Genomic DNA, 22,782 nt, shown 5'->3' with positions numbered 1-22,782 from the left:
TTTTAAAATTTCTTTTTTTGCATTAATTACACGTGAATCATCTTATTAGATTTTCAAAGACTTACTACAAAACCAGACAACAGTAAGTAGCCAGTCCTTTTTAAGAATTTTCTTTTATTAATTTAACTCTTTTGAAAAACTAGCTTTACTGCCCGGAAAAAAAATATTTAAAAAATAAGTTTCGTAGAAGATTTTTTCTGTGTATTTTTTGTTAAAAATAATTTTTAATAAAATTATTTATTTTTAATTGTTTAATTTTAATATAAAAAATAATTATTTTAACAAATTTACATATAAATATTATGATATAATTTTCAAAATAAAAAATTAACTTAGTGAAAATTTAATTTAATTAATTTTTTTATAATTTTTTTTAAAATAAAAAATAAAAATATTTTAATTTAAAAAAAATTTTATTATATATAAAAATAAAATCATAAATAATTTTATAAAAATTTATTTAAATTTTTTTCTTATAAAATCATTCATTTAGAAAAAAATAAAATCTAAACATTTACTGTAACTTACAATTATATTCAAATTTTCTAAAGTCTAAACATTTACTGTAACTTACAATTATATTCAATACTTTAAATTTTAAATTTTAGATATTAAAATAAAAATTTTTTAATTTATTATAATTATAGCTAAAAATATTAAGATTTCGTTTGGCAGGACTTTTAAAAAATTTAAAAGTGATTTAGTCAATAAGCCACTTCTAGAATATTTAGATAAAATTGCAAAAGATAAATAAATTTTTTTAGAAAAGTCACCTCATCATGAGTAGGGGTGCGCATTTAATAGGTTCGATTTAAAATCGAATCGAAGTGAATAAACTGAAAATTGAAATTTTAGTGTTTATAAAAATTGAATCGAATTGATTTTGGTTAAAAATCAAATCGAATCGATCTGATTTGATTTGATTCAATTCGGTTTGATCGGTTTCAATTTTTAATAATTTTTTTATTTTTTTACACTTTATTTTTAGTATTTACAAATTTAATTAAAATATTTTAATTTTAATATGATTTAATTTCTCTATATTATTGAAAAAATATATTATTATCACTAATCGGTTCAGTTCAGTTTTTTTAGTTTTTTTCTGATCAAAATCGAATCAAACCGAAATAACTGAAATTTCTGATATTAAAAACTGAACCGAACCGAAATGTATAAAAAACCGAACTACATTTTTAAATCAATTCGATTTGATTGACTTTTCAATTTGAACCGAATACCAAGCTACTAGCTCTTCTAAAAGAATACGTAAACCCTTATATCATTTTAATAAAATTTTAAAAATTTCAAATTTAACCAAATAATTGTACATTAAAAATAAAAATTTCATTTATATTCTAAATAAGATATAATAAATTTTTATATTCTTTTTTCATTTATCATTTTTTTATTTAAAAATTTAATTTTATGATATTAATATTATGTTTAAAGATACCATAATTTTATTAAATTAGAACATAATATACTTTTTAATATTGTTTGAGGATTTATATTTATTTATGATATTTATTTTTTTATTAAAAATATTATTAAAATAATTAAAAAATATTTTATTAAGTGATGAGATATTTTAATTTATTTTAATATTTAATTTAATAATTATTATTTATATTATATTAGTTTTAGGTATATATTTTAATTCAAATAAAAATAAAAAACTCTTTGAAATAAATTTTTTTTATATTTTACCATCCAAAGATTGAATTAAAAGCTCTAATTTATACTTCTCTTTTTCTTCTATATAAAAGCTAAACTAAAAGCTATGTTAAAAAATTTTAAATTAAATTTAAAAAATTAATGATAAATTACAATATAAACTTTAATGTTTTATATTATTAATAAAATATATAATTTTTTTATTTAAATTTTATATTAAAATTAAATATATCTTATATGTAATATTAAATATATTATAAATATTTATTACATATAAATAATATATATTAAAATATTTTATTGAACGCTTATATTTAATTATATAAATTATGTGCATGTTTTTTATATTACAAAAATTTTACCTTTTATTAATAATATTTTAAATAAAATAAAATAAAATATTATATATTTTAAATAGAAAAGTTTTATTTTTTTATATTTTAAATTTTTATTAATAATTTATAATATTATATAAAAATAAAAATAGAGAATTAATAATAAAATTAATAAAAAAATAAAATTATTGCAATAAAAATATATATTTAAAAATTATTTCATTAGCCAAATAAAAATTTAGAAACTGTATTATAATTTATTATTATTAATTTTTTTAGAGACTTGAGCTTTGATAGTTTAAAAAGTGCAAATAACTCCGTTCTTCCAACGGAGGAAGATGGCTCAATAAATCAAGTATGGACCCACTTAAATAACAGCTACACAGCACCACTACCTAATAAAAATTTTAGATAATTTATAATAAAATCCCTAAAATTTAGTAAAACTTATAATTTAGTCCTTATTATTTAAACAAGTCTTTAAAATTTTATTCTATTAACAGAATAATTTTTCTGTTAAAATTAACTGTTAAATTAAATAATTTAGTTCTTCAAACTTCACTTTTATAATAATTTAATTTTTTCTAATTTTACTAATTTATAATAATTAATATTTATAATAATTTAGTCATAATTTTATAAAAATTAAATTAAATAATTTTTTATTTAAATTTTTTCTCAATATTTAATAGTTGAAATTAATTAATAAATTTTTTAATATTTTAAAAATATTTTAATGTATTTTTTAAAATCAATAAATTAACTAATAAATTAAAATGATTTACTTTATTATTTAAAATTAAAAATATTTTACCATAATTTTAAAAATATTTAAAATTAATTATCAATTATTATGTTTTCCACCAAAAGAACAGAGGGTGTATATAACATTTCTCTTTATGAATAAGCTTTTAAAAAATAACGGTTATAATATTCAAAAAAAAATAAACGGTTATAAAATTAAAATAAAAGTTTATAATTAATGCAGAATGCACGTGTGAAGATGGGAAAAGAAAGAAGAAAGGTAATCGAAAAGGAAAGAAAGATCTAAAGGAAAACCAGTGAGCCACAAAACTCCAAAACGACAATACCATCCATCTGAAAACGACAAACCAAGATTAGTGGGAATTGGCTGTTTCCTTCATATGGGTCGCAGCCGTCCCACTACAATATTATAATAATTTTTACTTAAATAAAAGTATTTAATAATTATATTACTTGTATAATAATAATTATAATTTTGATTGGTGGAGCCAGCAAGGCAGCCAGAGGCAGGGTGGGAAAAGGGTCAAAGTAGGTTCCAAGTCCAACCAGAGTCATGAGTGGAGACAGCTGTGCACCAGTTTTAGTCCGACATGTCCCGTAAACGTCTCACTGTATGTGATTTGATGGAGAAATTTTTTGATGGATTTGATTTATTTTGAATTAAATTAATTTTAATACATAAATATATAAATTTAATTTTTTTTATAAAAAATTTATTTATTTATATTTTAAGTAAAATTACTTTTTAGTTCTTGAAGTTTAACATAATTAACACTTATGTCCCTCTATTTTAACAACCCAACACTTAAATTCTTCATTTTTCTCTTCCGTCCAGATTCGTAGTCCTTCCGTCCATTTGAAATAGCGGAATTTTTAGTAATGATTAATTTTGTCAAATTCACGTGTTCCAAATGGCTATTTTGGACGGAAAGATTATGAATTTGGACAGAAAAAATGAAGGACTTAAGTGTTGAGTCGCCAAAATAGAGGGACAGAAGTGTTAATTATGTTAAACTTCAGGGACTAAAAAGTAATTTTTCCTTAATATAATTAAAAAAATAAATTTTATATCATCTTTCCTAATATTTTTTCTACTCATACCACTTCATTATTAAATTATTCCAAGAGCTAAATAAAAATTTTACTTTTTAAATTTAAATTAAATAAGCATATATTAGAAAATTAATATAAATATTAGTAATTTAATCAAAAAAATTAAAACCCACATTTTTTATTCAATTACTTTTTTTAAAACAATGTAAAATAATTAGAGTAAATACATAAAGAAAGTTGAATTTTATTTTTAATTTTTTAAAAAATTAGAAGTTTTTTTTTAATGAAAAAAATAATTTATTTATTGTAATTTAATCAAATTACTTTTAGAAAGTAACTTAAAGTAAGATGTTTGAATTAAATAAGGTCGAAATATCGAATGGTAGAGAGAAAACGCAGGTGGAGAAGAAGAAAACGACAAGTAAGTGGAATTATTATTTTTGATAGAGATGCGCTTTGCTGGCAAATAGCTAGTGTACGTGCGCAGTGAGAACCAGCTCATTCCACACTCTACCAACAAAGCCCCACGCATGCCCATGCATCATCTGCCTTAGGGGGGACAAAAATTTAGTTCCCCTAGTCCACTACTACTGTAACTTTCTGTGAGCTCGCCCCTATATTTACTCCATAATTGCCAGCTCATCCAAATCCATTTGATGATTTTTGAAGACGTTCTTGATTAGTGATTATTTATAGAACATAATAATTTTTAAAAATAACTTAAACAATTTCTATGAAATATTCAATATTCAATCTACTAATTCAATTAATTCAGATTTATAAATAATTAAAAAATATAAAATATATTTTTTAAAATTTTAAAATTATTTAATATTTAATCAAGTATTATCGATCACCGTTTTTGGTTAATTACACACGAGAGATCTCACAGCCGCATTCTGAGCTTGACTTCACTAGATTACTACCCGTATTACTTTTATCCAAAAATATCCAGCTAATATTACAGCCTGTTTCAGTCTCATCTTTCTCCACTGATTCGCTTCTCGTATTTGATTCCCGCTGGCAACTCTATATATCTTCCCATCTCAAAACCCCATCTCTCCCTTTCTCTTGTGTGCAACCAAAATCCCACGGCCACCACCGTCAGCGGCGGCGATACCATCCCTAGTCTTAGTTACAACAACTGGAATTTGTTCTCAGTCAACAATGGATCCGTGCCCGTTTGTACGGATCCTCGTAGGTAACTTAGCTCTTAAGTTTCCAGCTGCTTCAAGATCCTTCATTTCAAGTTCAAGCTCATGCTTCTGCAAGATCAAGCTCAAGAATTTTCCAACCCAAGAAGCCACAATCCCTCTATTGCATCTACAACAACAAGAGAAAATTCAAAACCGAGATAGCAATTGCATATCAAATTCTCTCGCAGCTTGTTTCAATCTCGACAAAACCCAGATCGAGAAAATCTCGTCTTCTAAGAAACCCAAGAGTTTGACTATTGAGATCTATACTGGAGGAGATGGGGCTGTATGTGGGTGGACAGATAGGAAGCTTTTGGGGAAGGTGATTGTTCCACTAAACCTTAAAAGGGCAGAATCTAGGCCTCATGTAATGCACAATGGATGGATTGCAATTGGACAAGGAAGCAAGAAAGGATCATCCATGGCGGAATTTTATTTGAGTGTTAGAGCTGAACCTGATCCGAGATACGTGTTTCAGTTTGGAGGAGAACCAGAGTGTAGCCCTCAGGTTTTTCAAGTACAAGGAAATGTTAAGCAGCCTGTTTTCACTTGCAAGTTCAGTTTGAGAAATCCTGGAGATCGCAATTTGGGTTCAAGGTTCGTTTTCCTGATTTCTGTTTCTTGATTTTCTCACCTTAACTTTCCTGGAAATATTTGAATTTGGAATCTTTGTATTAATGGCGTTTTCCTTGTATTTTACAGGCAATCGACATTGGAACCAACCACATCAAGAAATTGGCTGTCTTCCATGGGAGCTGAAAAGGACCAATCTGCAAAAGAACGAAAAGGGTGGACAATTACTGTCCATGATCTCTCAGGCTCGCCGGTAGCAATGGCATCAATGGTGACGCCATTTGTAGCATCCCCAGGTTCCGGCCAAGTCAGCCGCTCCAACCCAGGTGATTGGCTAATTCTCCGACCATCCCTTGGCGCCTGGAAATCCTGGGGCCGCCTAGCGGCTTGGCGGGAGCATGACAACGTAGGCTATCGTTTCGAATTGATACACGACACCGTCACCGCCACCCCCACCACCACAACGCTAATCAATTCCGTCGTTAGCACCAAAAACGGAGGCAAATTCACAATCGACACCACTAACAGTGTGTCCACCCCAGTTTGCAGCCCGCAAAGCAGCTGCGATTTTGGATCCGGATCAGGATCTGGTTCGTGGTCAGGATCAGAGTTGGGAGCTGGAATTTTCTCACAATTCTTGTACAGAGGATTCGTAATGTCATCGACAGTGAAAAGTTACAGCAAGTGTAGTAAACCGGAGGTGGAGATTGGGGTTCAGCACGTGAATTGCACGGAGGATGCGGCTGTTTTCGTGGCACTTGCGGCAGCCATGGATCTAAGCATGGATGCTTGCAGATTGTTTTCTCATAAGCTAAGGAAAGAGCTGAGACAACAGATGGAGCAGAGTCAGAGTTTTGTCGTTTGACGTTGGATTGGTTGTCGTTTTGGACGAATAAAGGATTACTGATGATTTTGGCTGGGTGTTGGATTTTTTATTTTTTATTTTTCACTTATTATTTTCTAGAGCTGATGTGGCTAACTGTAGTTGTTGAGCTGGAGATGTTCATGATTATTTTTATTTTATTTTATTTTGTTTATTGTACAGTGAGGATTGACACGGCAGGGTTTACATAATATAGTATGCATTTTTTTTTAATTTTTATTTTTTTTAATTCCATTGATAATTGAAAAAAAAATTGTGTTTTAAGAATTGTATTTATCTTAATTAATTTTATATGTTTTAGAAATAATCTGATTTGTTTGTTTAAAAATATTTTTATTTGTAAATTCTATTTATAAATTTTAAGAAATAAATTTAGGGGATTGAATTTTTATTTTTGTGTTTATAAATGTTAAATTTATAAATCTTATTATATTGCTTTAATTTTAAGAACTATTTTAAGGGATTCGTTTGAGTTCTGAAAAAATTTAATAAAATTTATAAAATGGAGGCAAAATAAACCTTTTGCCTTTTTTAAATAAAAAAAATATTGTATTTGTTATATTATTTTTTAAGTGTATAAATAAATTCATTTTTATTTAATTCATAAATAAAAATTTAATATTGTTAAATTTTGAACTATCCTTAAAATTTTAAAGGAATTAAATAATTATTTTTAAAAAATTCAAGTGTTTAAATGACTGAAAGTAATCCACTTTTAATCTTTTTCTGAAGGCATATAAGTGCCTTCTGCCAAAGAAAAAGAACCTACTGAGTGCTAATTGAGCCATGCACAAGATTTATCAAAGCTACTTTTTCATTAAATTCTTACCAAATCTAGGGTGTTTTCCTTCAAATTCAAAAAATTGATTAAATTGAATTAATTTAAAATTTTTATTTATTTTAATTTCATTTAATTTTAATTTTAAAAATTTTAATTATTTTATTTCAATTTAATTTTAATAAAGAAAATCGAATGAATTAATGATAATAATATATTATTTTTAATAATATAGATATATTAGACCATTAAAATATTTTAATTATATTTTTAAATATTAAAAAAATAAAAAATTTATTAAAAATTAAATCAATTAAATCAAATTGAATCGGATCAATTTAATTCAATTTAATTTCTACTCAAAATCAATTTAATTTAATTTTTACAAATAAAATTTATTAAAAATTAAATCAATTAAATCAAATTGAATCGGATCAATTTAATTCAATTTAATTTCTACTCAAAATCAATTTAATTTAATTTTTACAAATATTAAAATTATCAATTTAAATTTTACAAATATTAAAATTATCAATTTAAATTTTACAAATATTAAAATTTTAATTTTCAATTTAAACCAACTTTACTGATATGTCTCGATTCTTCAATTAGTACTCAGAAACAAGTTTAGGGTCAATTTGGCATCCGTATGATTCAGAATAAACATCATATGTTACTTTTGGTCATGGAGAATCATCCCAATTGAAAGACTTCATCATCCAATAATAATTGGACTAAACTTGTTTTGATGAACATGATTAAACAAGCCAGTCACTAACATCAGACAAAAAAAAAAAAACCTAAAAAGAAAGATATTGAAAAGAGATATCAACTGAAATTCGCCGTAAAGTATACAGATAAAACCATTAATAGCATCAAACTACCTACATTTGCCTGCAATGCTAAAAATGTATTTGTAAGATCGTATTCCAAAGTTGCCTGAAACCCAAAACTCTCTGTGATTGTGCAGCAAAACAGAGTGAACAACTACATAAACATTTTTATCACTCATAAGCATACACCATTTTATCAAAATTTCTCATTCTGCAGCCACATTGCGGCTATTAACGCCGTCTCTGCTATCCCCTGGCAGTGTATCTAGATGTATGCCGGTATCTTTCTTTTCTTGGCCAATTGAAGAATTCGAAGAATCAATGTGGTCATGAACAACAGCTTCAGTCCCATCTGTTGCTGAAGAGCCTTTGTTTTCATCTGTCCCACCTAATTCATTCTTGACATCTGAGTTCTCATCTTTAGCAGTATCTGCAGTCTCCTTTGTTGTTGAAGATGACTCAGAATTGACCTCTGCATCAGCTTCAACTTCGGGTTTAGTGATCTCATCTGATCCATTAGTCTTGCCCTCAGCTTCAGGCTTAATGAAATTCACTGATCTGTCAAGCTCTGAATTAGTGGATGAATTTGAACTTCTTGCACCATCGTCCATATTCTCAATTTTATCAGGGACAGTAGAATTAGAATCAGTTCTGCTGCTATCTGCAACTGTATTGTCATTAACCTGTTCCAATTCAATGGTTTTCAGGTTAGATGCTTCCCCTCTACTAGCATCATCATTTTTTGCATTTTGAGCTTGATTTGAATCAGATATAACAACTGTTTCATTGTGCTGGGATGAATCAGAAGTCGCCTCCATGGGATTATTGCTTAGCACTGGTTGGTCATTTAATTCGGAAAAGACGGTTGCATTTTTGGTTGACTGTTCTTTGCTGTTGATAATCTCATCATCCTTCTTTTCACCAGCTGTCACATTCGCTGGAGGGTCATTCTCAGTTGCTACACCTCCAAGCTGTGATGTTGAGTTTTTTTTATCCTCATTGACTCCATTGGTGTTGCTCTTATTCAAATTTTTCTCCAGCTCTAGATTATTTGTTACTGAATTCTCTGAACTTACCCTCTCAGGTTCAATGCTTATAGTTTCCACATCATGGGTCACTGCACTCGAAGCATCATCTGCCTTGTAAAGTTCTTCTCGAGCCTCATGATCATTCTGCAGACCTCCGTCATGATCTTGATCCTCCGTTGAAGTTTCATAGTCCTCCTTATCTCCAACTTCACCATTTCCACCTTCCTTTTCCTCCCCTTCTTCCTCTCTCTCTTTCTCTTCATCAACAAAATCCTCTTCATGATCAGCTTCTCCTTCTATTTTCTCTTGATCATGTTCATCTATCTCATCATCCCCACCTTCTCTTCTCCCATCCTCTGTCTCGTCACTCTTGGTTTCATCTTCTTGCTCTTCATCTTCGTGTTTGTTAGTTTCTTCTTCTCTCTCTTCCACATCATGCTTGCTTCCTTCTCCTTCTCCTTCCTCTTCTTCTCTCTCTCCCTCTTCATGCTTACTGCCTTCTTCTTCTTGGTCTTCTTCTTCATGCTTAGTTTCATATTCCAACTGCTTTTGCTCATGCATATTTTCTTCCATCTTATTCACTTCCTCCTCTAATGTAGTTTTTTCATCATCATCTTCCTCATGTTTCTCGTTTTTTGGAAACTCCTGGTTGTGAGGATGGAGGCCTTTCCTTCCCAAATTTGAAATCCCATCACCATTTTGAGTTCTCTGAGAGATTTTTGCCTCTTTCTCATCAAACTCCTTTTTCTTATCATGGGAATGCTTGACTTGGTAGATTAACCAGAAGCAAACACCAAGCAATAAACAAATCTGCAGAACATGCTTCACCTTGAAGCCTCTAGTTCTAGCATTTCTACTCGAAGTCCGTTTGATCATGATGATGTTTTTGAATCTACAACTCCACTCCTCTTACCCGTGTATCTACGCCTAGAAACCAATATTTTTCAATTAAATAGCAGATAGATAAAAAAATCATTCAAGGTAACTAAAATTACAATCAACAACAAACATTCCAGAACCTTTTCTTTCCCACTTTAAATCACCAAGTTAATTACACACTAGTAATGAAAAGCTTCCCTACTAAACTCACCAGAAGAACAGATTCAAATTTATACACCAACAGAAACGTAAAATTTACAACCAAAATCCCAAATCTAACATGCAATGCTTGAAGAAAGTAAACAAGGAAAGGACACCTAAGCCGCACAATTCTGAAAAACAAGCCATTTCATGGTTCCAATCAAGCCTGGAGAAATCATCAGACACTTAAAGCAAAGCTTTTTTTTTGTTCACCCATCATTAGTTAGCATAGGCAATCAAATCCACATCCCTCTCAATCCAGGTACAGGAAATGTGTACTTCTTTCTATTTATGGAAAGGTGCGTTCTAGTTACCATATCACTCCTGATTTTTAAGGTAACTGTCTTCAGATTGTTATTGTTACTACAATACTTCAGATTTTCAAAAATATGGATCCATACTAAGTAAGAAGTTCTTGGAAACACTTAATTGCAAAAAATTCTATAGAGTGAAAAACTGCATAACCAAAGATAGTTGTACTATTTTGTTTTCCCCTGGAAGAAAACGAAATTAAGATTTTACACCATGAAATGGTTTAAATCATTGTATAACAAAGGGGAAATTTTTGAGGAAGCCACTCCAATTTTAGCAATAAATTAAGAGAGAGAGAGAGAGAGAGAGAGAGAGGTCTTCTCTGCAATAAAAGCTAACCCATCTGTTCTATTTTTCTTCATCATTCAAGAAACCCATTGTAGAAGGCTACAAACAATAAAAACTATAGAAAAAAAACACGCAAAAACAAAGTGAAAACCCCAGAGGAAACCCTAATTAGAGAAATCAAATCCACAACCAAACATCATCAACTCAAAAAACCCATAAAATCAAACCCTTATGAACTGAGTTGTATCAAGTAACCAATGGGGTTAGTAATAACAAGCAAAACTATCCAAAAAGCAAAAACTAATCAAGAAAGAAAGAAATAAAGTACCTGTAGCTGAAGATTGAGACAAGATAGTATTTATTGTGAAAAAAGAAAAGGCTACATCAAGGAGCCGAGAGGAGATGGGTAAAAGAGCAGTTTTCCACTGTGTGTGTGTATTAAGAGTGTGGGTATTGGTAGATTTTTGTATTGGCTAAAAGCTGTACACAGGTGAGGAGTGTGGATCCAAAAACGAGAAGAGTTGGACATGGACCGGTCGGTTTGTAACTGAAATCAGACCGGTCAGTCATAATCAAAATTAAAATCAGTCCCTCATTCTTGGCATGCTCTCGCATTAAGTAGACCAGAGAGAAATTGGTGAAGAAAGGTTGTCCTCTGCAGAAGAGACAGGACGGTTTATTATGTTTATGGAGCTACTCCATAGTTGTTAAAATCAAATCGAATCGTAAATCGATTTAATTAAAAATCAAATCGATTTAATTAAAAACATTAATTTAAAAAAATTAATATAAATCGATACGAATCAGCCATTGGGCTCTTTGTTTTTACCCATTCAATGATTAAAGTGAATCTGAAAAATACTTAAATCTTATATTATTTACCTTATTTTTTGAATAAAACTAAATTAAATATACATTAGTGAGATAAAATTAAATCAAAATTTTGATTTAATTCTGAGTATATGCTTATTGCTTTCGGCTGAGTATGGATAAATCAAAATTAAAACAAAATTTTGATTTAAATCAAAATTAAATCCAGTCATTCACTAAATTGTTATTTAAAAATTATTATATTGTTTTTCCTATAAAATATAAAAATTATATATGTTGCTAATTAACTTAACATTTTTTCCTTAATATTATTAATATATGTTAGCATCTATCTAAATATATTTCTCTATTAAAAAAATTAAAAAAAATTTATTTCACAATTTATTTAAAAATTGTTATTATTAATATTAAATTATTTTTTTAAAAAAAATCTATCTTATTTTTATATATTAAAATTTTAAATGATAATGTACAAAACATGGTATTTTCTTAGTAGAGGGTGAAGGTAGACAAATGCACACCCCTCTTGAATATTGAGTTACGGAGGCAGCCAGGTAGGATTGTATTCAACGTCTACCCTTTTGAGCCCAGCAGTATCACGCTACTATCGATTTTGATTTTTTTATATTTCATACTTATACCAAGTTAATATAATTATTATTTTAAATTTAACTATAGCATATATTATGATTTTAATTAATATATTTAATATTATCGAAAACACTTTATGTGAACTGATAATCTGTAAAGGAGAAAGTATGAGGTGGTCGGTACTTATAGAACAACCACTCTAAGATTTAAGTCGAAAGATGCTTAAGTCGGCAAGTAAAATAAGAATTGCAAATAACTCGAATCAATTAGTATTTTTAACTTGTACCCTTACTGTTTTTATATTATAAAAAGGAAGGTTAGTTGGTTGTCTTCCTAAGAATTAGGAATATACTGGCTAGTAGATAAAAAATCCTGCATTCATAGAGATTTTAGTTGTTGCAGCGTAATAAACGTCAACGGTAATGAAAAAGGGAGTTAGGCTCTATCTGGCATCGGATGAGTTTTAGGGCTCCGAATGGAAGGGTGAGTGTCACGAGTAATCCAAGTCCATATATCCGATCATTTCAGTCTCAGATATATCATCTCACATGATCCAATGAGAGACCGCCAACGTGTAAAGTACTTTGGATGAGTATTGAGTCATATTAGAGGTCCTCCCATAGGTTTTCGATTCTTCAAATTCAAAATTCTATCATTTATGCCTATTAGTAGACCTATACACGTAGCATATCTAGATTAGACACCCTTCCCACGTTTTAAGTCATGTGTTTTCACTTGTCCGAGACACTACAATTCTCCAAACCTATTAAAGGCTGGCCGTCATTTACTTCTACAAATTTCCAATTTCTATTTCTGTAACCACTTTCTTCTCTCTCACTTTCCTTTCTTCTTGCTTTAAGTCTGCCATTACTTGCCTTCATCATCGCTGACATTATTCTTCTGATAAAGATAATTCCTTTCTACCTCTTCTCTTCACTTTCCATAATGAACCAAAACTTTTCTTTTTCTTCTTCTAGAGACAGCTCTTCCACGAGCATTTCAACACACAACCCTATTTTTATTTCAGCCCCAATTGTATCTTCACGAGCCGTCCAAGATAACGAATCCCTACAGGTTAGCAACATTAGATCAGTGGTAACAGAGAGGGACGTGAACTGCCTGTACAATCTCTATCAGATTTCGCGAGATATGTTTGAGGTTTCTCCGTCTAGACCCAATATTCATGTTGATGACCATGTTCATGCTGAAGATATGATCATTGTGTATGAGGAGCAACTGAAGGCAGGCCTCAGATTTCCCATCGGCCCATTCTATGGTGAGATCTTGGCCATTTACAAGCTTTCCATCGCCCAGCTATACCTAATAGTTAGTGCATCTTGTTAGCTTTCAAATTCCTCTATTTTAATAATAACATTAACCTGAGTGTGGCCCTTTCCTCCCAGCTCTACCAACTTAGCAATTGGGTTAATGAAGAATACTGGTTTTCAGCAGTAGAAAGCGCGTTACTCTTTTCGATCGGCTTTTATCATCCCTTAAGCATTGAAAAAAAATTTTATAATCAAACATTGCGTGTCATGGGTTTCAGAAACCTTCAGACAGACTGGAACCTTTATATGGAGTTGAGGAAAGATGGGATAAGGTTGAGCATGAGAGAAGAGGAGCCTTCATCCCTCCTCCAAAAAATGGCTATGGGTTTTAGAAACCTTCAGACTGAGTGGAACCTTTATGTGGAGTTGAGAAAAGATGGGACAAGGCTGAGCCAGAGAGAAGAGGAGGCTTCATTCCTCCTCCAAAAAATTTCTATGGGAAAGAAAATAGATATAAAGGTTGCTATAAGGAACGCCATCCACGCCTAGCATAGTAAATTCCAAGCTAGGCAAGCGAGAGATCTTAGGCTGAGTACTTGATTGGCTGTATGGGCTATTCTACCTCAACCATTAGAATAGGGTACCATACCTGAAACTTTATCCTTAATATAAATCATCTTTTTGTGCATATAAGGCTCGTAAGGGCAAACGGGCTAAGGAAAGGAAAAGTAGCTGCCTTGAGGTGTGAAGCCCAAGTGGCAAAACGCCCTTGTCGCCAAGACATATCCATCGCGCCGCCCATAAATCATGTGGCTCCCATAACTCATGAGCCTACAGCCTCTGATGCCCGAGTGCATTCAACCTTGATACCTAAGGACAAGGTTTGGAGGATCACCTTTCCATCCTCCCCCCTACATTTGCATGCATCCACCCAGACGAAAGCTGAAACAAGTTCCCTATGGCCCTAGAATATCCAAGTCTATGCCTTAACCTAGATGGAGTCTTTGCTCAAAGAGCCCCAACTTTCCCTACTTATTATAAAGAACGCAATGTGCATTGAAAATTGCCATCGGCTAAGGCATTTAAGACTGATGAGCTTTATGACAATGCGATCTATACTGCTAGGGAGAGCGTTTTGTCATCCCACCTTGCCAAAGAATGGGATAAAGCCCTCAGAAGAAATTTTAGGGTTGTAGAAGGGGAGAAAACCTTCATTTAGAGGAGTCCTATAGATTGAAGACTTGAGTCAAGGAGGTAGTGGAGATAACGAAGGAGACTCTAGAGTCAATAGATAAGCTCTAAGCAGACTTAGACCAAGCAAATTCTGAGAAGGAAAGTCTTGAGGCTAGAGCCAAAGCTGTCAAAGATCAAGTTGCAAAGTTAAAGAAACAAAACTAAGTGCTAGAAGCTCAAGCCATGGAGAACCAGGCTACTGTTGACAGAGTGTCCGAGTTAGAAAACGAGTTGAAAGAGAAAAAAGCCTATGGAGGGAGCTTGTATGTAATGGTGTAGGATGTTGTAAAGAAGGAGCTGGTCATGCGCTTTCCTACCAATGATTTCTCCTAGATAGATGATATCCTCCAAAGGATGAGGAAAAAGAGGGAGAATTGGTGGAGGGAGAGGGTGGTAATAACCCTGCTAGCTCGGCCAACACCCAAGACCCTGCATTAAATTTAGATGACAATGTAACTGTAGAGACTCGAGAGGAGGCAAATGAGAACCCTTCTACTCAGTGATTTTGTAAAGTTTAAAAATGTGATTTATTATAGTATGATTTTACAACTCTATTTCTATTTAATACTTACTGTAGGTTGGTCTCCTGGTAATCTTTCTACATAACTAGCTTAGTTCTTTAGTGACTTCAAAATTTCACCACCTCTAACTTACGTATGGTAGACTGTGTAACGACCTGGAAATCGGACCACTACCGGCGCTAGGATTCAAATCGACTTAAGGTCGCCGGAACCCGTAGCAAGCCTAACATACGTCATGTACATCTGATAAAATCCCATACATGATCATATATTTTCATAAAAACTTTAAACTTTTTATATATCAATCTTGACCTGTGCATGCACTAAAATTGTATACATAAAACCCCTTACTGGAGCCCTCATCAAATGCTCCAGTTGGGTCAATATCTCATATGTCAAGCCTGGTTCAACATATATCATCAATAAAACATTTCATAAAGATCATGTACAACAGGGATTTACAACCAATATTAGGGCCAAGCACAATACTAATCATCAATACAATATGTACAATACATCATAATGCATGTCCACTACAAGACTATTACATAGCATAAACCAGCCTCTAGCCAACCTCCAGAGCTATCTCTGACCCTGCAAACCTGTGGGTTAGGGGAAAGGGGTGAGCTACAAAAGCCCAGAACAATAAAACAATTTACTAAATATATGCTTTCATGAAATGCATCACTACACAAATAATACACATCAAAGATAGATTTGTCGTCAATAACCCTCTACTTATCCAATTGTGCCAGGGGCGTAGAATGGGCCTCACTGGACTTTCTCTTAAACATGACGTAACATAACATATCCAATGTACCAGGGGCGTAGAATGGGCCTCACTAGTCTTTCTCTCACATCGTGCCAGGGGCGTAGAATGTGCCTCACTGGACTTTCATACCGTATCATAACATATCATATCGAGGGCTAGTGGGTCATCCAATATCCATCCACATCAACATCATATTATGCAATGCATCATATTCGTGAATTCTAATGCAAAATAACCTAGTACATATCATGGAATTCGTAATGCATGAACATGCTAAAAATTTCATTTACTTTAAAACATAGTTCAGTTCTACTCACCTCTGGCTGACACTAGACTGACTCTGAAACAGCTAACTCTGCTGGCCTCCTCAATTCCTCAGGTCCGATCCTATACAGGTGGACTCAAATGTGGAACCAAACAAACTCTAACATGACTCTAAACAACTCCCCAAAAACCCCCCTAAAACATCATAAAACATGCATGCAGAACAAGCAAAGGAAGGCTGGGTAGAGGACTTTCGGTTGCAGGTTCGGCAGCCGAAGGTCTCTCCTAATTTTCGGAGGCAGGGTTCGGCGGCCGAAAGCCTTCATAGATCCAAAAGTCACTAACCTTCGGGGGCAGGTTCGGCGGCTGAAACTCCCCTCCGGAGCAGAAAGTCCAAACTTTCGGGGGCAAGTTTAGGCGGCCTAAAGCTGCCTCCACAGGCAGGTTCGGCTGCCGAACCTTGCTTCGGCGGTCGAACTTGGGTTCTCCAAAATGGCAGAACTCGATTCTGCCTCTCACATCCAGCCACCAAAAACCTCACAACATGCATTCAACTATTCTAAAACATGCATAAATACTTATTCAAGTATATAGGGGCATAAAACTAGCCTATACCCCAACAAACATCACATAGCACCACATTTCTCATTAAACTAACATAAATCCTAACATTTTAGATCTACTCTAAACATGCATTAAACACCCTTAAAACCCCTCAAAGCTTACTTAAAACATAAAAGAAGGTGAGGATCTATGCTTACCTCTTGAAGATCGAGAGGAGAGGTGATCCAAACTTGGAGATTGGGAAAAATCGAGCTCCGGGGGTCTCCAAGCTTCAAAACTTTGATCCTAACTCAAAAATCTTCAAAACAAAGTAAAACTCATCAAAAACTTGAAGGGATTGAAGGAAAACACAAAATCAACCACGGAAGGGCGAAATCTCACCTATACCCGAAAATAGAGAGAGAAAACTCGCCCATTTTCGGACATGAGGCCTTTTATAGGTGGCTGGCCAGACCACCTTCGGGGGCCAAAGGTACTTCCGTAAGAGCCCAATGTTCAGCGGCCGAACATGAGGTTTGGCGGCCGAACTTGGCTTTTTCCTTCTTGGTCTTTTCTTTCAAAACTCAATTTTTTTCTTCATTAAAACCATAAAAACATATAAAAATATTTTAGAAAACCTTTATTTTACCTTTCTAGAAGGCTCCGACATCCGAGAAATTTCGAATTCCAACGGTGATTTTGTCGGAAGGTAGGAATTCTGATGTCGGGGTCTAGCCGGGTATTACAGACTGTATTTAGCATCTAATACTTTAGTATATTTTTTAGAGTCTGACATCCAAAGACTCGCCTGACAGCGACCTGCCTTGTAGCTATTTCCTGGCATTAAATACTTTAGAGGATTTTCTTTAGGGACTGTATCCAAAGACTTGCCTAGCGGTAACCCGCCTTATGGCTATAAATGACTTAAGATATTAAGGACTAACACCTATAGACTCAGTTGGTGGTGGTCCACTTCGTGGTGGTCTTTTTTTTTGGCAACAAATGCCTTTGGCATATTTGGTAGTTTCAAGGACTCACCTGATGTTGGTGACCTACCTCATGGCGATATTTTTCTTAAAAAAATAAAATAAAATGCCTTAGAACATTTATTAGAGACTGACACCCAAATGCTTGCTTGGTAGTGACCTTCCTCTACTGACACCCAAATGCTTGCTTGGTAGTGACCTTCCTCTTTTAGCAACAGATGCCTTAGAACATCTTTTAGGAACTAACATCCGAGCGTTCGCCTAGCAATGACTCGCTTCGTATCGATCTTTTGGCAACGAATGCAATTAATTTGGTAACTTCCTAGTGGGATAGGAACAACAACTCCCTTGTTTATAATTAATTTGGCAACAGCTCGTGAAATATTAGTCATTGAAGACAATAAGGAGAAATAAAGGAGTGAAAGGAGTATTTAGATAAGCCAGATTTTCCAAATGAGAAGGAGAACTCTTTAGATCTCGACAATGAAACCAAATGATGTTGTCGTAAGAACTCTTTAAGTGAGCTGGTAATCTACAAAGAAGAAAATATGAGGTGGTTGGTATTTATAGGGCAACCACTTTGACGTTCAAGTCAAAAAATATTTAAGTGGACGAGTAAAATGAGAAGTACAAATAGCTTGAGTCAGTTAGGCTTGTGTATCTTGAACTCTGCACTCTTAGTGCAGCCTTTATACTGTAAGAAGGGAAGATTAGTTGATTGCCTTCCTAAAAATTCGAAATATATTGGCTAGTGGATAAGCAATCTTATATTTACAGGAATTCTGACCGTTGCAACATAAGAAACATAAAAAATAATGAAAAAGGAAGTTAGATTTTACCTGGCATGGGATGAGCCTTAAGGCTCCGAATGGCTGAGGGTGAGTGTTATGAGTGATCCAAGCCTATATATCCGGTCATTTCAATTATAGATATATGATATTGCATGGTTGGATGAGAGACCACCGAAGATATAAATTATTTTAGATGAGTATTGCAATAATTTTTTATTATTAATCAAGGGTATATATATGAATGCTTGTAAGTATTATTTTTTTTTTAAAAAAAAAATCTTAATTACATCAACTCTCATAAATAAAACTATTTTCTACACTTAATTAATTAAAAATTATAAAATATTAAAATTTATATATTATTGATCGGATTATATATATACTTTGGTGGTGGTAAGAAATTCTTTTTCTAAAATAAAATATTTAAAATTAAATTAAATTAAGTCAGTTAAATAAATAATAAACTTAACGCGAGTTCAAGATTTTAAACTTTTAATTTTTTTTTAAAAAAATACTATTTAGTTTTCATATTAAATTTAAAAACTCATTGGTCTCTATTTTAAAAAAATATAATAAAATATTTTTAATATTTTAAAAATTTATCAATTAATTTCTCTATTTTAAAAAATATAATAAGACGTGCTTAACATTTTAAAAATTTATCAATTAATCTCCTGATTAATTTTAGTTATTAAATATTAAAAAATTAAAATATTCCTAATACAAATCAATTAATTTATAAATTTTTTATAAATTTGAGAGATTAATTAGTAAATTTTTTAAAATTATAAATATTAAATAGTAAATATTTAAATAGAAAAATTAATATATAAACTTTTTAAAATGTAAAAAATATAATGTATTTTTTAAAATTGAGAGATCTAAATTTTTCTTATTAAAAGAATTAATATTTTTTTTTATTAAATTAAGAAATCATACATAATTATTGCTTTCTTTTTATCATAAAAAAATTGTAACTTCTATAGTAGAGAGAAAGAAAAATAAATTTTAAGTAATAACTATATCAGGTAATCAATTATAACCTAATATATATTGATTATTACATTTTTAATTGATTTTTACGCATTTTATGAATATTTGTTCAATTCACTCAATTTAGAGTTGGGAAATTGATTGTCTTATTATTTTTTACATTATTATAATAAAATTTAATTATAATAATTTTAGATTGATTTACTATTAGTATCTGGATATTACTATTATTAATAAGTCAATCCCTACATTTTCAGAAATCTATTAAAACGTTCTTATTTTTTTTCTCCGTTAAAGAAATAATAATTCTATTCTCTTTTCCGTTAAAAATAGATGAGGGATGAAGGAAAAAATTTTTAAAATTCAATTTTGCTCTCAAATAACATATATTATTTAGTCTTTAAGTATTACCATTATTAATAAGTCAGTGCCTACGTTTTCAGAAATATATTAAAACGTTCTTATTTTTTTCAGATCTATTAAAACGTCTTTATCTTTTCTCAGATCTATTAAAACGTTTTTATCATTTATCTCCATCAACAAAATAGTTTCTCCTTCTCCACCTTTTCAAAAAAGAAGAAGATAAAAAAAAGAAAAAAAAAAAAGAGAAAGAAGAAGGAGAAGAAGATGTTGATAATGAAGAAGAAGAAAAAGAAGAATCGCAAGAAGAATTGCCTCCTTTTTAAAGAAGAAAAAGAAAAAGAAAAATTGAAGAAAAAGAAGAGAAAGAACCAAAGAAAGAGAAGGAGGAGGAAGAAAAGGAGAATAGGGAGGGTAATTTGATCTTTTGCTATAATTTTAACGGTAAAAATAAATGAAAGGACTATTTCGTTGACAAAGAGAAAAGATAAGTACGTTTTAATAGATTTCTGAAAATATAAAAATTGACTTGTTAATAATAGTAATATTTAGGAACTAAATTATAAACTTTTCTAATTTTTAAATATAAATAGAAGAGTTTTAGGCTTATATAGATTCTAACATTAGATAGATAATTAATTTAAAATTATATAGGAAATTAATCTAATTAACCAACTAATCAAATTAAAATTTTAAATAATAACTAATTAATATATGTTTTTAACCAATCACAATAAAGGAAAAATTGTAATATAAAATTATGTAAATATGATGCAGATAAGAATTGTTGGCAAGTGAAAAAATCCGAGAAGATACGGGACAATCAAACAAGAAAGCACATGGGTGAAATTGAAGAAAACCAGACATAAACAACAAACAAGAAGTACAGGGACAATCTATATCCCAATCAAACAAGAAAGCATAAAGACGAAACTGATCAAAGCCAGCCATAAACAACAAAACCGAACAGAACATGCTTAGAAAGTAGAAACCATGAGAGACATGCATACAGCAATAAAGACAAGACACCATAATTAAACGACACCATCAACCCAATACCATAACTTCCATCAATGGAGGGATACTCCTGATTACACATCACTGCCTAAGAAGAATGTAATCTTTTGATTGCCATTTCAATGGAGGGATTGGTGAGATTATAACCTCCATCAACCACCAGATTCAGCCCACTCACATACTTAGACTCATCACTTCCCAAATACAAAGCAGCCTCTGCTATATCTTCTGCTTTCAACACAGCCTGCTTCAAGTTCCCGGCAGCCGAAACCGCTTCCTGAATCTTCTCATTCTCCATCCCCGTTAACCCTAAACCACTCTTTAGCAATGGGGTTACAACTGCATATGGCGAGACACAGTTAACTCTGATCCCATATTGGCCCAATTCCACACAAAGATTCTTAGCCAAACCAACCACAGCATGTTTTGAAGCAATGTATGCATGCGCACACTGAAAGCAAGTCACTGAAAGATTACTTGCAGTGAAGATAATAGAACCTTTCTTGGCAGGAATCATGACTCTAGCAGCGTGTTTGGCTGCCAAGAAACCACCAAACACATTGACATCGAGCACCCTTTTGAATTCTTCGTTGTCTGAGCTTAGGATTCCATCCATATTGGCTGGAAGTCCAGCATTGCTATACATAATATCAAGTTTTCCATACTTGGAGACGGCTAAATCTACAGCGTTATGGACTTGAGAATCACGAGTTACATCGCAATGGGCATAAGTGATAATTTCTTCTGAGCCCAGTTCTTGGCAAAGAGAGTGACCAAGATCATCTTGAACATCTGCAACAATGACCTTGGCTCCATGTTTGAGAAACAGCCTCGCAGTGGCCGCACCAATTCCGCTAGCTCCACCAGTTATCAGACCCACCTTCCCTTCAAGCCTGCTAGACACAAAAACAAATTAGCCTTTCTAAATTTTGATCTTCCATCAACCGATCTAAGTTAATGATTTATTTTTATGGTTAATTATTACCTATTGGCAATTGAGATTGCAGCAGAACATGCTTTGCTCATCTTGAATATTCCCCTAAAATGAATGGAAGCCTATCAGCTATTGGTAAGAAAATTACTTGTTTGAGATGAGACATTTGGGATAAGAAAATGAAGTGGTGAGGAGCTCCAGACCACAAATTGTAGAAACCAAATTCAAGAATAGTATTTATTTTGTTTTATTAATAAAATTTATTATATGGATATTGGAACGTGTAATCTATCATCTTTTTCTTTAAATGAGATTGAAAGTTTAATTTTATAAATAATATAAAATCAATTTATTATTGAGAAATCAATTCAATGCAAACAGAATAATATCTGATGTAAGGAGAGTAGATTAATTTTTTAAAAATTAAAACTAAAGTAAAATAAAATAATAATTATAAAAGTCCACAAACAAAACTCCACAAAAAGAGAAAGGACTTCAAAACGAAGTCGTAATGGACTGGGTTTCAGAGGAAGTATGGGTCGATTGCCTTCGCCCTGTTCTATAAAACTAGGGAATTGGCGGTGCTAGGCCCATAATTATTAATAATTTTAATGTATAAATAATTTTAATTTATATTATTATTTTTTAATTTTATTATATGAAGATAAATTAAGACCTTAAATTTGTTATACTAAATATTCCTTATTTTACTAATTTTATATATCCTGAAAAATTTTTAATTGTAATTTTTAATAAAAAAATCATAATATAAATATGTTTAATTCTAAAAAAAAATTTGATGAGCATTGTAAAAATAAATTTTATAACAGTATAACTTGTTTCAAGGCTCTTTTAAGATAGAGATTCAGATTCTTTTATT

At 31.5% G+C, this 22,782-nt stretch overlaps 3 protein-coding genes across 3 annotated transcripts; 1 reads left to right on the top strand and 2 right to left on the bottom strand.

Moving 5' to 3' along the window:
- The first annotated feature begins 4,851 nt into the window (after positions 1-4,851).
- On the top strand, positions 4,852-6,698 carry LOC110619799. The gene is made up of 2 exons (XM_021763354.2): positions 4,852-5,620; positions 5,726-6,698. The coding sequence occupies exons 1-2, from the start codon at positions 4,995-4,997 to the stop codon at positions 6,459-6,461; spliced, it is 1,362 nt and encodes a 453-aa protein (XP_021619046.1). The 5' UTR covers positions 4,852-4,994; the 3' UTR covers positions 6,462-6,698.
- Positions 6,699-8,070: 1,372 nt separating this feature from the next.
- Positions 8,071-11,283, bottom strand: LOC110619459 (cilia- and flagella-associated protein 251). Its single transcript, XM_021762921.2, has 2 exons — positions 11,127-11,283; positions 8,071-10,045 (listed from the first exon to the last, which is right to left on the bottom strand). The coding sequence occupies exon 2, from the start codon at positions 9,992-9,994 to the stop codon at positions 8,297-8,299; it is 1,698 nt and encodes a 565-aa protein (XP_021618613.1). The 5' UTR covers positions 9,995-10,045; positions 11,127-11,283; the 3' UTR covers positions 8,071-8,296.
- Positions 11,284-20,903: 9,620 nt separating this feature from the next.
- Positions 20,904-22,111, bottom strand: LOC110618850 (secoisolariciresinol dehydrogenase). Its single transcript, XM_043958241.1, has 2 exons — positions 21,954-22,111; positions 20,904-21,861 (listed from the first exon to the last, which is right to left on the bottom strand). The coding sequence occupies exons 1-2, from the start codon at positions 21,992-21,994 to the stop codon at positions 21,057-21,059; spliced, it is 846 nt and encodes a 281-aa protein (XP_043814176.1). The 5' UTR covers positions 21,995-22,111; the 3' UTR covers positions 20,904-21,056.
- Between the last annotated feature and the right edge of the window lie 671 nt (positions 22,112-22,782).

The sequence above is a fragment of the Manihot esculenta genome, chromosome 7 (genome assembly GCF_001659605.2).
Source record: "Manihot esculenta cultivar AM560-2 chromosome 7, M.esculenta_v8, whole genome shotgun sequence".
Classification (NCBI taxonomy): Eukaryota; Viridiplantae; Streptophyta; class Magnoliopsida; order Malpighiales; family Euphorbiaceae; genus Manihot; species Manihot esculenta.
Note: the sequence above shows the minus strand (reverse complement) of the source record. Positions and strands in the feature narration are given on the sequence as shown.